Source organism: Ctenocephalides felis, unplaced genomic scaffold, assembly GCF_003426905.1.
Source record: "Ctenocephalides felis isolate EL2017-DRISC unplaced genomic scaffold, ASM342690v1 CF-g0.4_SCAFFOLD_00845, whole genome shotgun sequence".
Lineage (NCBI taxonomy): Eukaryota > Metazoa > Arthropoda > Insecta > Siphonaptera > Pulicidae > Ctenocephalides > Ctenocephalides felis.
This window is the reverse complement of record NW_020536999.1, coordinates 28,542,977-28,557,972: the sequence shown is the minus strand read 5'-3', so window position 1 is coordinate 28,557,972 and position 14,996 is coordinate 28,542,977. Positions and strand designations below refer to the sequence as shown.

General features: G+C 28.3%; 1 protein-coding gene and 1 non-coding gene across 2 annotated transcripts; one reads left to right on the top strand and one right to left on the bottom strand.

Moving 5' to 3' along the window:
* Positions 1-4,348: 4,348 nt before the first annotated feature.
* Positions 4,349-4,561, top strand: LOC113364489. Its single transcript, XR_003366179.1, has one exon. It is a non-coding gene; the product is annotated as a small nucleolar RNA U3 (small nucleolar RNA).
* Positions 4,562-13,614: 9,053 nt separating this feature from the next.
* Positions 13,615-14,735, bottom strand: LOC113381603 (peripherin-2-like). The gene is made up of 4 exons (XM_026620407.1): positions 14,590-14,735; positions 14,393-14,472; positions 13,855-14,006; positions 13,615-13,776 (listed from the first exon to the last, which is right to left on the bottom strand). Exons 1-4 carry the CDS (start codon positions 14,733-14,735, stop codon positions 13,615-13,617), a joined length of 540 nt encoding a protein of 179 aa, XP_026476192.1.
* Positions 14,736-14,996: the final 261 nt, after the last annotated feature.

Genomic DNA, 14,996 nt, shown 5'->3' with positions numbered 1-14,996 from the left:
CATCCGTTGTTTATTATTACCGACAAATTCTGATCTCTCGTATCCGAACAAATCCGGTCCCGTTTTGACCCGTTTGGTGCCCCGTGTTTGCAAACGTACGAAAACCGTTTTTGAAAGCGTTCGACTGCCGTTTCTCGGCGAATTTCGACGATTCGCTGGGAGGTGTTTAGACTCACGAAAATTTAATTTGTGTGGAGTAAATGAATGCTAATTGATAGAGTAATGAGTTTATTTTTATTTCGTGTTGAGGTTAGCGTGGAGTGATAACGGGAACGCGGTGTGACTGACAATGCGAGCCTTCCGAGCGAAACAGACCTCAGTGTATAGGTATTGATTTGGCAAATGGGAAGCGCGCGCACTGCCTCCAACGAAAAGGGGTTTATTCAAGCGTATCCTTAAAGCATTTTCGTTGATTTTATTCGTACGACGGATTGTGTCATAAACTCTAAATATAAATCTGGCGTAATGTAATGATTGTGAAATTTTAGGAAAAATTATGATCAAAACGAGCCGACGAGAATTGATTGTTTTGTCACGAAAACGAGATATCAGAACCTTGTCACTTTTGTTCTAGAATATACATCATACTTAAATATTAAAATATAGTATATTTTATTGAATTCTATATTATATTCAATATATTTTCTATCCTTTGTTAACTGTTTTACATCCATTTTCTCTATGTTTTAACTTCGTGTAGGGTAAGTTAAAATCGTCAAAAAATCGAAAACGAATTTTTTGCATAGTTTTACGCTTCATAGGTTTCTGATCATTTTGGGATACCTTAGAAAAAATTGATAAGTGTATGTGTGTGTGTTTATGTATGTATGTCTGGATACAATTTTCGTCCACGTTTTCGAGAGCACAAGTCAACAGATTTGATTGATTCAAAAAACATTCGAACCCTTTTGATAGCATGACATACTGATTAGTTTTTGGCAAGGACAGATCCAACCGTTTCCAATCAGACTAAAATTATTTAAAAGTTCTCGAAAATTTAATTGTGGTACGGGAAGTACCTGCAATTTGCCTTAAGACACGATGCCATAAGGCAAAACTACTTTTCTAAAGTAGTTATAAGAGGCATTTTGCCTTTTGGGCATGAACTAGTTTACAAATCTTATTTACAAATCAAGTTGTACATTGATAAGTGTATGTGTGTGTTTATGTACGTATGTCTGGATACAATTTTCGTCCACGTTTGATAGAGAACGGATCAACCAATTTGATTGATTCAATAAACATTCGATTCCTTTTGGCAGCGAGACGTCCTGATTAGTTTTTGATAAGGACAGATCCAACTTTTTCCTATCAGGCTAGTTCTCGAATATTTAATTACGGTACGAGAAGTACTAGTACCGCTAGTTTCCTAATATTTTATGTAAATTGAATTTTTAGTTTCTATTAATATTCTAGGTTTCATTTAAAAACAACTTTTCTAAACTAGTTGTAAGAGGCATTTTGCCTTTTGGCATGAACGTCCTGGTATGTGTCAATAATCGCTTTATTCAAATGTAATTTAATTTTGTTGATCTACCTATCTATCTGTTTTGATATTTATCTGTCCACCTATCTACCTATCTACCTTTATCATCAGCCTACCTGCCTACCAGCCAGCATTTCTACTTTTCTACCTGTTTACCTGTAAGTCTGCCTACCTATTCAGCTGTCTACTTATTGACCAATCTATTTGTACATGAATCAATGATAGTGATTAGTAAAGATCATATTTGACCAATAAATGTTATTTTTTTTAAATTTTTATTCCTATATCTCCAAAACCATTGGGCTTCCCTTGGCAAGAATGTGTGGTATTGAAGTTTAACAAGAAGTATTTTTGGAATCTTTCAAGTCGTATGTTTTTTTTTGCTCTGAATCTTTAAAACGGCACGATCTGTCTTTGCTTAAAAATAATCAGCTGTTTCCAACCAATACAAATCGAATGTCTCTTGAATCACCTTCATCGTATGCTCCATTATCTCACAAACTGAATTGTCATTTGTTGCACTTTTTGCCTTGTATTTCCGAAATGGCTGGGCCAACCTTTACCAAATACTCATCAGCACGTATCGCCATTAATAGGAATCGACTTAAAAGAAGTAAAAATTACAAAAACATACTAAAATTCTTAGAACATAAAAGTAGAAATCTTGTACAAAGAGATCGTCATGCAAATGTCGTCTATCGGCGACGATCTTTGCAAAATGGTTAATAGTAAAATTTGTTGTAGTATGATTTCATTACTACTGTACGTCTAAAACATATAAAAACTATAAATCAATTTTTTCATAAAATTTTCATGAAAAAATACATCTATTGTCCCGTTTGTCCTAAAGAATAGCGGTCCTATTTTTCGCTTTGATGAATGAGAACGAGAACATCATAAAGAGAACTCTTCTATTATGCTGCGATTTTTCATCCCTTATTTCCAACGGATTTTTACCTCTTTGGCATTAAATGCAATGTAGAAAATGAGATTTTTTATGATTGTATTTAATATCGAGTGTATCAGCAAATATTTGTTTGGGTTTGATGAAAACGCTGACGCGACCTATATTAATTTAGGTATGTCTATGTGTGCACATTGATACGCTACGCAGAAAGTATATTATTATATTAATAAATTCAAACTTTGCTTTGTAAATTTTATGAAATTAAATTAATTCTATATATTGCCAGAGAATTATTTAAAATTAGGATAAATCAGTATAACGGAGTTTATTTTATATTTGTTATGAGACTTAATAGTATAAATTCTAAAGCCTTATTTAGGTGAACATTAAAGTCCTATTAACAATATATACTATTCAAATATACCATATTTCTCTGAAACAATATTTGTCGCGATTTAACTAAAAATGTTGAACGAAAACTATCTTAGAAAAGATTTTCCATTCATCTTAATTTCTATAGTGATTCATATAAATTTAGACCTAAACTCTAATTTTATTAACTAGAAATTGTCTAGACGTTCTGCTCTTTCATAAATTTACTCTGTAGATTTCCCGGTGAGCAAGTATTTGAGATATTTGGAACTTTGCCATCGCACAATTTATAACCGACGAATAAAGATTAACTCGATCGGGAACTAGATTTATAAAATGTAAACAATTGTTTAGAAACATATAAATAAGTTTGTAAACTTTGACACGGTATGGTCTATGAACTTTTTGCACATTGTTGACCGTTTGTGCTATAATTTATAAAAAATAAATCCGATATAACAGCTGCTTTTATTTGTGTCAATCTTTTATGGCAATCATTTTATGTAAGCTTATATTGAGAAAATAATTCCTTGCGTAATTAAACACAAATAAAAAATTAGATGTGGGATTGAAATGGAGATTAAATAGAGAAATGGTTAAATATATGGAGAATAAAAGTAAATAATTATAAATCAGTTTGTTACCTTTACCCTACGACAAGATTCATGTCTGCCTATTAAATTAAGTGGTAAATTGGTTTCTGTATCCAATGTAGTTAATTATCTTGGTATACATTTGTATAGAAGATAATTAAGAAACGCCAGCAGGTTGAACTGATACGTAGGTAAATCAATTGGCCAAGTGGCTGCAAATCGTTTGAAAATAAACTCCTAATATACAAGATAATCATTAAACCAATATGGTCTTACGGTTTACAACTATGGGATGCGGCTAGCAAATCAAACAAAGCAATTCTGCAGAGGTTTCAGAACAAAATTTTAAGGCAGATTGTAAACGCTCCAAACTATGTACCCGACTGACTGTTATATCGAAACCTACATATTCTATCTATCGAAGAAGAGATTAACCAGTTCTGCTTCAGGTAAAAGACTCGGTTCAGTCAACTTCTAAATCAACTGACGAAAATGTAATACTACAATAATATAAAGAACTATTATAACATGGTTACCGTGAACCAAAGCATAAGTAATATTTTATGTCATATTATTTTAGTATAAGTTTACTAATAGAAGTTCTCATAGGAGATCTTCTTAGACATCGCTCTTAAATATTGTCATTTTAGCTCATGGGAATCTTTATGTATTTCTGATTGCTAAATAAAACTGAGTTAAAAAAAAAGCTTACTATCAGTATTAGCTAGGCATATATTGATCATCAGGTTTGAAATAAATGCTGAATTCGGAAAATATGAACCTATATCATTTACTTATTATATGAACTCCTTCATCTAATGCACTTTTCCAACTACGCGTATATACACACTACACTCTTTCTATAGGTAGTAAGAGTTGAAAATGAAACGATAGATGTCCGCTCTTCGTATACCTGCCTCACGTTATACCTGTGATCGCCGCACAAACCTGGCAGGTTTTGGCTTGGCTAGGTCAAAACTTCTTTTCGGCAAGATCATACTTCACAGGATCATTTCTGTAGTATGTCTTCACAATCTCTTCACTCAAAAGTGGAGTTGATGCGACCTCGACGATGAGTCGTAGTGTCGTACCCTGAGCGTGAGAAAGACGTTCAAACTTCATTAGGAGTTTGGTCGTCATCGATGACCGTTCGCCAAAATTCTTTGTGGATTTTGGTCATGGGTATGATCCTTTCTGAGAGGTCTCTTTTTAGCTAGTATATTATATTTCCTTGGGTTCTATTTCGTCACTATATATGTTTGGAGCTAATCGACAGCTATTAGCCTTCGAATTCGAAATTCGAAAGAATGTTTACTGATAAAAATGTTTTTTTTTTCAATTTGCAAAGCTTCTGATTATAATTTATGAACATGTATATCATAATTGTTCTGATGATTCATGCTCAATAAACCAGTACAAATTTTTACTAAAATAAATCTTCGGTCATCACATAACAAATCACATAAAGTATCTACAAAAAAAAACCTAATGATCATAAAAATTGACCGATCAGATACTTATATTAAGAGTTGACAAGTGCATTCAAGTGATACTTGATATAAATGTACATTTTATTATTATTTAATATTAGCATGATATATCAGACTAATTGAACCTTAATCACATTATAAAGTAGGTTATGCAATTATGCAAATAAAATTTATCTGTTAAGAGTAATCGAGAAACCAGATTTTTTTGTTTGAGATTTGTTTTATCTACTACAAATACTAATTATTGCTATCGTTATGTAAATAATATGATAGCATATTTTTAAGATTTTGTTACATGATCTTATATACCACTTATAAAGGTATCTTAAATATTTTATCACATGTTAATAATATAATTGTCCAATCGATTATGAGTTAAAATAATTATCATTAAATTGATAACATAAAAGATTTTAATAAAATAATATAATTTTTTCCGTGGTTTTATAGACGATATTTTATTTCACATGAATTAGTTTAAAACAAGTCGCAATTAAATATAAAAGTCAATTAATAATTTTATTTATCACATACATCACTGAAATAACACAAAAATCTGTGTTTATATGTGTAACGATATATAAAACTATATTTACTATTCATAAGTTGAGAGATCATCTTGAATTTCATTTTTTATATTTGATTTATCTAAAATTATGTTCGTAACTCTAAATTAATTTTCATGTTTAATATGCTTATATTTTAAATGATAAACATTTTTTGACAATTATTATGTCGATGTACTAAATTTATTTTTGGATTTGATGATGTTGCATATTTAATAGTGTAGATATAATTTTGCAAACTGAACTATTTTGATCTGCAATTTATTCTACATATACAATTAAAAAAAAAAGAATTTATAATGTTTGCATTTTTTATATGATACCTTTAATTTTATGTTATGAGTAACTATTCTAAGATTAAATATATATAAAATGCTTCTTTTGATACATTTATTTTTCTCAATTGGAATATTTTTAGTTTTAATATCTTAGGTTTATGAATAGTTTGTTTAAACCATATTTTTAGTTCCCCATATGCAATTGAATGTAATGTTTACTCTGTAGTGTTAGTTAAATTAATTTTAAATTTCAACGATTTCATTTAGGAATTTATTTTACATGTAAGTGAAAGTCCTATAAAGTTTTGAATGCAAGGCTGACAAGTTTTTTAATTTCATTTTCATCAACATCAGTAAGATTGTTTTGATTTATTATCAGTCTGTGATCAAATACATTTTTAATTTTAACTATATTCGTACAAATATTATATTATAAAATGTACTAGCAGAAACAACAGATCAACTTTATATATTTTCGTCTCTCTATTTTTCTTCATCCATCATTATAATTCGAAATATGATTTTTCCCTTAATTGTCTATTAGAGTTCTGTTTTCGTTATAAACATCATTCAATTTTTATTTTCTTATTCCCATGACCTCATTTAAACATTTCCATAAAGAGATGTTCGAAATGACCGTGTACAAAACTAATTATGAATCTTCAAAGACAAAAGGAAATTAAATGTCAGGAAAATGTCTTAGGGTTCTGGTAAATATATCATACGATATCAACTGACATAGGAATTGATTTCTTGTAAATTGATATGATTTATTTGCTAGAAAGTGAATCGAATTATAATATATGAATCATTATTTTAGAAACAGAATATATATATATATATATATATATATATATATATATATTATATATATATACATATAAACATATATATTAATTAAATTTGCACAAATTGAGACCAAAATGTGTGTCATAATTGAGCTAAAAAGTATAAGAAAGAAAGTACATCAAAATAATAATTATTTATGAAATACTAAATATCAAAAAAATGGCAAGTTTGAGATAAAAACCCTAGAGAAAAATTCCAATAGCTTAAATATGAAAAAAATGCATCTATGCATTCTACGTCAGAAGTTTAAAAATATATTGTCATATTTATATTATTGTTACATATTTTGTTACAAAAAACAAAGTCTGGTAAATTAATGTACGTACATAAAAATTTGCATTACAAAACGTGTTTTTTCTCCAAAGAAAATCTTTGGCTGTTTAGCACGTTTTTTTATTGCATTGTTGTCTAAATGCATATTTCTTTGCATTAAATCTAAAAAAAATCTTTTTAACAAAGCCAATTTGTGAATAGAGATTTGTGAATAGTGCATTCTTTGTTTATTTACATTGGATATTCTTCAGAGCAAATTCATAGAAACAAACATTTTTTTGGTTTACTAAATTCGCCCAATACGAATGAATGGAAAAATAAAATTTGTTTTTTAATAATCAAGTTATATGAAAATATATATTTTTTTATATTTTACACATTTAATATTTATTTATATTTTGTGTGTCTTCCAGTATTAAAAAGTAACTTGCGTCAATTTCGTGTATTTGAATTACATTTTAATATTTAAGGCAACTTTATGCACGATTTTGCTTTCGGTCAAAGATCTATCTCAATTTTCTGGTACCTGATGTTTTAGAACAGACAAAAATAAAGTTGCACTTTTAGGAGTTTGTACAGTATATAAATTTTATATTATATTCTCAACTTTTCACTTAGTATTCACGTCAGTTTCCTTATTGCATATTCACATCAAAGAATTCTTAAAATAATATATGTCAAGTTCAAGGTAACGCGACATTGTGCAACCATTAACACGGCCAAGTTAATTTTAAAAATGAGCTGAGGAGATTACGAAATTATGAACAAGAGGACGTCATTCAAGAAATACATCTTTATTACAACATATTGCTTAAATATTTGCAAAAGATCATTTATAGATATGTGAAAAGCTTAATTTTTAAGTGATCAAACACAAAATCTTATATCATATGCTCCATTGTCCCACAGACTTTGTCATCAAAAATGCACTATGCAAAGATAGTATTTATTTAATAATTGAACAATAATCTTTATAATAATTTTATATGAATACTTGTATCTTATTAGTTATTGCAATCACCATGATGAATAATTTATTGAAAATAACGATTTGTATTACACATACAACATTTATAATTATTCATGATTTTTTAAAGAATTTTAGGTTACTGAGGTATTTAATTTTTTAATCAAGGAAGGTAATTTTCTAATGGTTTTTATGGTTCTAACTGATAAATTTATAAATCCATTTATGAACTGATGAATTCACTCTTCTTTATTCCTAGAAAAAAAGTTCTGTTTTGTGGTGCAAATTCCATTTTGGTTGATTCCATGCCGTAAATAATTTTGCACAAGGATTTTGATGCTGGAAGATATGTCAGCACAAGATACACAAATTTCTGACTTTCACTGCATTTTTGTCCAAATTTAGAAAATTTAATCTGGAGCTAATACTTAATTTAACCAAATGAATATTTTAAAATAAACCTTGCAATATCAATCGTAAGAGTTAAAGCTATCAGTACAATATTGGAAAAAAGGGGTTTTACGTCCAAGAAAATTAAAAAAAAAAACAGTTACGACTTCTGTTGGTTACATTCTTTTGGTTTACAGAATTTTCTATAGGAATATTTCCGATGTCTATTTTCTAATTAATCCTAATTTTCATTATCTCCTCTCCTTTTATTTATATCTATATTTTGATGTTCTTGGCATGGCTGACGTACATACTAAGTTCGTCACAGTTTTCTTAGTTAATTTATTACTTTTTAGCTACGCCGATTAAAACTTTGTATTTATAGCAAATTTTATTTTCATACTATGACTTTGCTAATGATTGTATTGTATTAGTGGACTATTATATCATTTTGAGAGGTATAAAAGCTCAGACTCAATATTCAGAAGGGTGATTTTATATTATAGATTTCAATTGCGGAATATTATTGAAAATGAATGTTTTGTATGACAAATTGTTGAAAAAAATTAATAAAAAAAATGAACTTTTTAGAAATGAATTTAGTAAAATTTGGTACATTAAAAGTTTTCAACATTTTTTTTGGTTTATTGTTTATAGCAAACTGTGTGTATAGATTGCTATGAACAATAAGCCAAAAAAAAAAAAAAATGAAAACTTTGAATGTACCACATTTTACTAAATTCATTCCTATAAAGTTTATTTTTCTAATTATGTGCATTTAGTGGCATAATCAATGGCAAAATTTTATTTTTATACTATGATTTTTTATATTGCGAATTGCGAACTTAAATTTTTCAAGTTTTCAGATATTTAAATTGTATGATTTTTCGAAATAACTTCATAGGGCATAATAGTTTATTTGAAGTAGGCATTAGAAAAATATGGATAGACTTGATCTTACCGATATACTATAGCGTTAATATTTTTTAATAAATAATGGAATATAAAATATTAATTATAAATATTATATTATCATCAAAAATGTATTTATGTTACAAAAACTTTGTATTATAAACAATACTCGAATTGATATCAACCAGAGTTATATTGTATTTTGGCGTCAATTTTTAAAAAGATTTTATATGTTTTATTTATTATACATAAAAAAATAATCTAAATATTCATTTTTAATAAGCATAATAATTTTTAATAACAATTTCAGAAATTCTGAGAAAACCCATATTTTCTCATATCACATATATATTGGAGACCATAAGTTTAAATAAAACTGGCTCGAAACACCTTGTAAATTACTCGTAATATTAGAAACAGAAGATTTGATTACTAATTTTAAATTCTTAAACCATTTTACTAGAACTCGCAAGTACTAAAATTACTCCTAAATGACTCATAAAATCAACAAGTACTAACATGTATTAGAAAAGAGAAGAAAAAAATCACATGTCTGAGTTTATATTTAAGCTAATATTAAATTGATAAATATATATGCACTTTCTTGTGCAAATATTAATTGAAATAACAAAATTTATTTATAAAAATTCCATTTTTGTGCTAAAATATATATCACACATATATGAAAATTATATATTTACATATACATTATGCAATATTTTCGTTAATTACAAAAGTAAATATTAACTTACCTGCGCAAATAAATCACAAAATAATTCCAGCAATGTCACTCAGCGGCACTCACACGTGGCTTTATGCAAAACAAATAATACTACCAACAAATTTAAAAAAATCTACCCCATTAAATTCGCTAAAACTATTGAAAACTCACGTCATCTACAAGAAAAATTCGTTGAAAATTGAAGTTTTCCCATAGAGACAAGGCACGCGCGCGTTTCGCTCTCCTTAAGCATTTACTCTTACTTTTCCGGGCGATTATTATTGTCGTGTATTTCCTTACGGCGTCCGCGCGATGTGTTGTGATCTACTGAAATTTATGAGAGACGTATAACCTACTGTAGGAGACAGAATTCAACGTGAGCACTTGCTGTATTATACTATAGATAATTATAGTGTGTTACACTGTCGACATTTGTACGTGTAGTAATGTAGGCTTCTTTGAATCGAAGCCAACAGCTGAGTTGTCGACATCTCGGCCGGGCGCCGAACTCATGGGGTGGGACAACGTGGCTGGGTGATCTTGGGAGTAGGGACAGGGAGGGTTGACGAGGGATATATACATATGTTCATTCATTTATTTGTTCAAATGTATAATTATTTAGTTATTTATTCATTTAATTTTTAACTTCTCGTAGAGTAAGTTATAGTAATCGCAAAAAATAGAAAATGAAAATTTTTGCATATCTTTATGTTTCAGAGGATTCTGAACATTCTGGCATACTTTAGAAAAAATGGATGTGTGTATGTATATGAGGTTACTATTTTTGTCCACGTTTTCGGAAGCATGGATAAACCAATTTGAATGATTCAAAAAGCAATCGATTCCTATTGATAGGGAGACGTGCTGATTAGTTTTTGGCAAATATTGATCTAGCCGTTTCGATGATACGAGGCAAAAAGTGCCAAAAATGGCATATCAGTTTGAATAATTTAAAAACTCTTTACTTGTATTGACAAAAAGAACAACTAGTGAAATTTTTGAAGAGGCATATCCAGTATTTCCGAAGATCCAATAAAAAAGTAAACAATAATAATATATTTGGCGGTTAAAAATGCTCATTAGACATATGCACATCATACTATCTATATATATATATATATATATATATATATATTATATTATATTATTTATTAACTTTTCGGAGTTTGTTTTCACGAAATATTCCTATTTGCTAATTTTATGTTTTCTCGATTTTTTCAAAGTCATTCTGAATCGAATGAGACTAGATTTAGAAAAAGTATGTATGTGTGTATGAGAACGAATTCCTGATTTTTCGTCCACGTATTCTCAGAAAAGGCTGAAACGATTTAAAAAAATTAAAAGCCATTGGATGTAACTCGACTATTTATCAGTATTGTTCCACGAACAGCCAAGCCGTTTTTTTGTAATTGTCAGAGGAGTGTATTTTTTTTCCACGTTTTAGCCTATGATCTTAATCGATTTCCAACATTCAAAAACTGTTCGAGAGATATTGGCAATCGCCTTGATTAGTTTTTGGTAAAGATAGGCCAGGCCGTTTCTTTGTAATTGAATGTTGAAAAAAATTGTTTGGCGATTCTGATAAAACTTTGTATAACGATTTATTTATAGAATAAAAAAAATAGTTGAGCGAGATTAAATAACATTAAAAATAATTTTTCGTTTTTAATGCATAATTTTTACATATCTTTTTATAATAGTGAAGCAAATCTTTCTATAATAGTGAAACGAGTTATTTAGCAAAGTGTTTGAATAAAAAAACATTTTCCAAGCATAAATACATTTATTAGATTAATTTATTTCGATACATACTCATTTAAGTCTATTTTAGTATTAAAAACAATTAAACAAAAAACCGAGTATTTTCTATTCTTAACCATTTTAATTCAGGTGTATTCATCAATTAATTTTTTGAATAATGAGTTATAATCAATTTATAAACTACACATAAAAAACAGCTGTGAAACTGATAAAATATCTCATTCTAAATTAATACATACAATAAACAATATACGACGTTTCTTGGAATCAGAATGAACCCTCCAAATCTTATCGGACAAATTAGCTTCCGGAATCCGATATGCTTGCATCTTGCATCCACCTGAATTATTTAGCTTGTTTTTTCCCATGCTTATATTAAAAACCAATTTTTTTTTCTGGTATAAAGCGAGTTTTCAAATTTTATAATTTTTGCTAAAATGACCAGTGTTTAAAAACCCACAAATCCTAGTACCTACTGATTGTAGTTTACGTCCACACTCAAATCTAATACATTTTTAGAATCCGAATTTGATGAAATAAAATATGTTAAACAAATTAATTAATACAGTTGCAGATACTTTATTTCGATACTATCAATTGAAATTTTTTTAACGATTTTTTTCTTACATTTTAATTAATGCTAAGCCTTTAATAATTTATATGCGAGTCACAATCCCTCGATAATAAATAATGTATTGAAAAAGTTACAGCGTTCATTTTCACCTCGATGATGAAAAAATCGTAATTACGAAAGCCTTTTAACCTTTTCTGCTTGTCGCTGACTATCTGTATTGATCAGAAATCAATTAATATCCAATTACCACATAAATAAATATTTTATGTCACCAGGGCCATTGACAGACCATATGGAAATCGTGTGTAAATGTCAAATGACAGTGAGAAAGTGAAATACTAACATATGTCATACACACACATAAATGTATATAGATATATTTTAAAATATAAATATTGCAAAATTTCACAAGTTGTAAAAATCTGCAAAATGTTGATATTTGTTTGTATACTAAATAAATTATTCTAAATTAGTTTCTATTACGCCTGATGATTTTCGATGAAGTCGATTATTCACACTAGTCTTAAAGCAAAATGCCAAGTTTGTAGTATTCTGAAGCCCTTTAAATATATTTAAATATAATAGAGCAGCCTTTTGTATCACTTTAGAGCTTAAGATATATGGACATTAGGTTGTTCTTTAATATGGATGTTATAGAATTACCTTGCTCCCAAGACTCAAATGCTTCCAAATTGATAAAAAAATTCTCTGAAAGTTTCAGCTCTTAATATTAACTTTAAGATAGTCCACAATTCAATCAAATTTTCTATGGAAATATTATGGGTAAAATTCCCTTTGTTTTATAACTTAGCGGCAAGTGAATCAAAATTTTCGGAATTACATTGTATTTACTTATTTTGATCATAAATAAAAAAATTACAACAAAAATTTGATATATTTTATGAAATATGTATTTTCTTAGGAAGAAGAACCAAAAAAGTTTGGTTGGAGTGCTGACTATATTAAAGTCAAACTTAAGAGCTAAAACTTTCAGAGATTTTTTTTATCAATTTGGACTACCCTAATGGACATATAACAAAAAAAGTATAATTTATACATGGGAATAAAGTAAATAGTAAATATTTTATAAACCTGTATATAAATTTAAAACTGACACACATTACAAGCAATCATCTATCACATAATACTATAATTTAAATTTCCTCAAATTGATATATAAAATTGCGGTTGAATATCTAACAAGCATCAATTATTTCAAACTTTTCTTATTAAATTTTCAACTGAATTGTGTCGTCTAACAATCGGGTACCTGGCATCGTATAACACCGGATTATTGTGATATTAAATTATTCAATATATTCGACAATCTAGTTTTATTTTTAGATGGCGTGGTTACAGATTTTTACAGAAAAAAACGTGCGTTTCGGGTATTTTAGTATAAATCGATAATGGGATGAATAGAAATAAAATAAGACTGACAACAGATTTCTATTATATTTTTTGTTTAATATTTTTTACGGTGAATCGTACAATTCATGTTGTGTTTTATATGGTTTGAGGATCTTTTTGCCAATAATCCAACATACTACGTTCTTGGCGTTTTCTTGGTCTGTGAAAAGATTTTTTTTCACACTGTGTGCTGTCTGGACAAACCTCTCGCAAATACATAAAATAAACTAGTACATAAAAAGAGGTTAAAAAATTATTACAAATTAGATACTGAATCAGAAATAATTTTAAATAGCTATAAGTACCAGTAAAAACGCCATTAAAAAGCAGATTGTATTTGTTCTTGCAAATGATGATCTGATTCTCCTGGTTAAAACTTCTGTGCATCCTTCCTGGTTCAAATAGTGTTGGCGATCGGGAGCATCATACTTGTATATTGGGCTTTTTGTTAAAACACCTTGTAAATATTTCAATATAAATAACAGAATGGTATAAAATAATCTGGAACGGATTTTGTTAAAGTTTCTTCAAAAAAGCACGTGGATAACATAGATGCTTTTTTAATGATTTTTATTTATTTAAAAACAACTCTAGTTAACTCTAGTTATAAATTAGCATAAATGTTTCTAAGTAAAAATAGACTTTCTTCACTATTTCTAAATTAAATTGAAAAAAGTCAAGTATTAGAGAAATAAAAAGAGGACAACCAGTTGGGTTTGCTTCTAAAAATCAAAGCAGTTAAGGAAAATAATAAAGTATTCATTACAACAAATATAGTTTTTTTTAAATAATTAGGGTATGTCCTTATGTAAAATAAATATTTATAACTATAAATTGACTAACCATGGTGAATACATGGACCTTTTGCGCCTCCTGGAGAGCAACAGCTAAAGGGTACTTCATCGGAAACCATTTTCTTTTCTCTAAAAAATAATAGATTTTAAGATTACTTTATGCAAGATTATGAAATTTTAAAATCTTTTTGAATATCAAAAGTATACAATTTGTATCTTAGTATTTATTATAATTATCCAACTTACTTGTTGTATTTCAAACCTCCAATATATGTCTTGATCCATGGAATCATAAACCAATCATTATAATTGTGATTTCCACAACATTTAAGTTTCACTTGCAATCCATCGACGTTCCTCTTCATTTCGATATCATGGGCATAACTCAACATAGCTTGTTGAATTGCTTCAGGGATATTTAATTTTATAATCTTGGATATGCCCAGAGAAATAGTTCCCAAAAACACGTGGATTATCAGCAAACAAACAGCACAAATCATATGGGCGAATAATTTTGGATTTAGAGTGCACTTGTTTAAATTTTTGTAACATTTGTAAAATAACACAAAACCGGAGATGCACAAAAGTAATGATAGAAACGATATTATTAGAAAAATTATTAATAAAAAATAGCTCGTATTGCCTGTTAACAT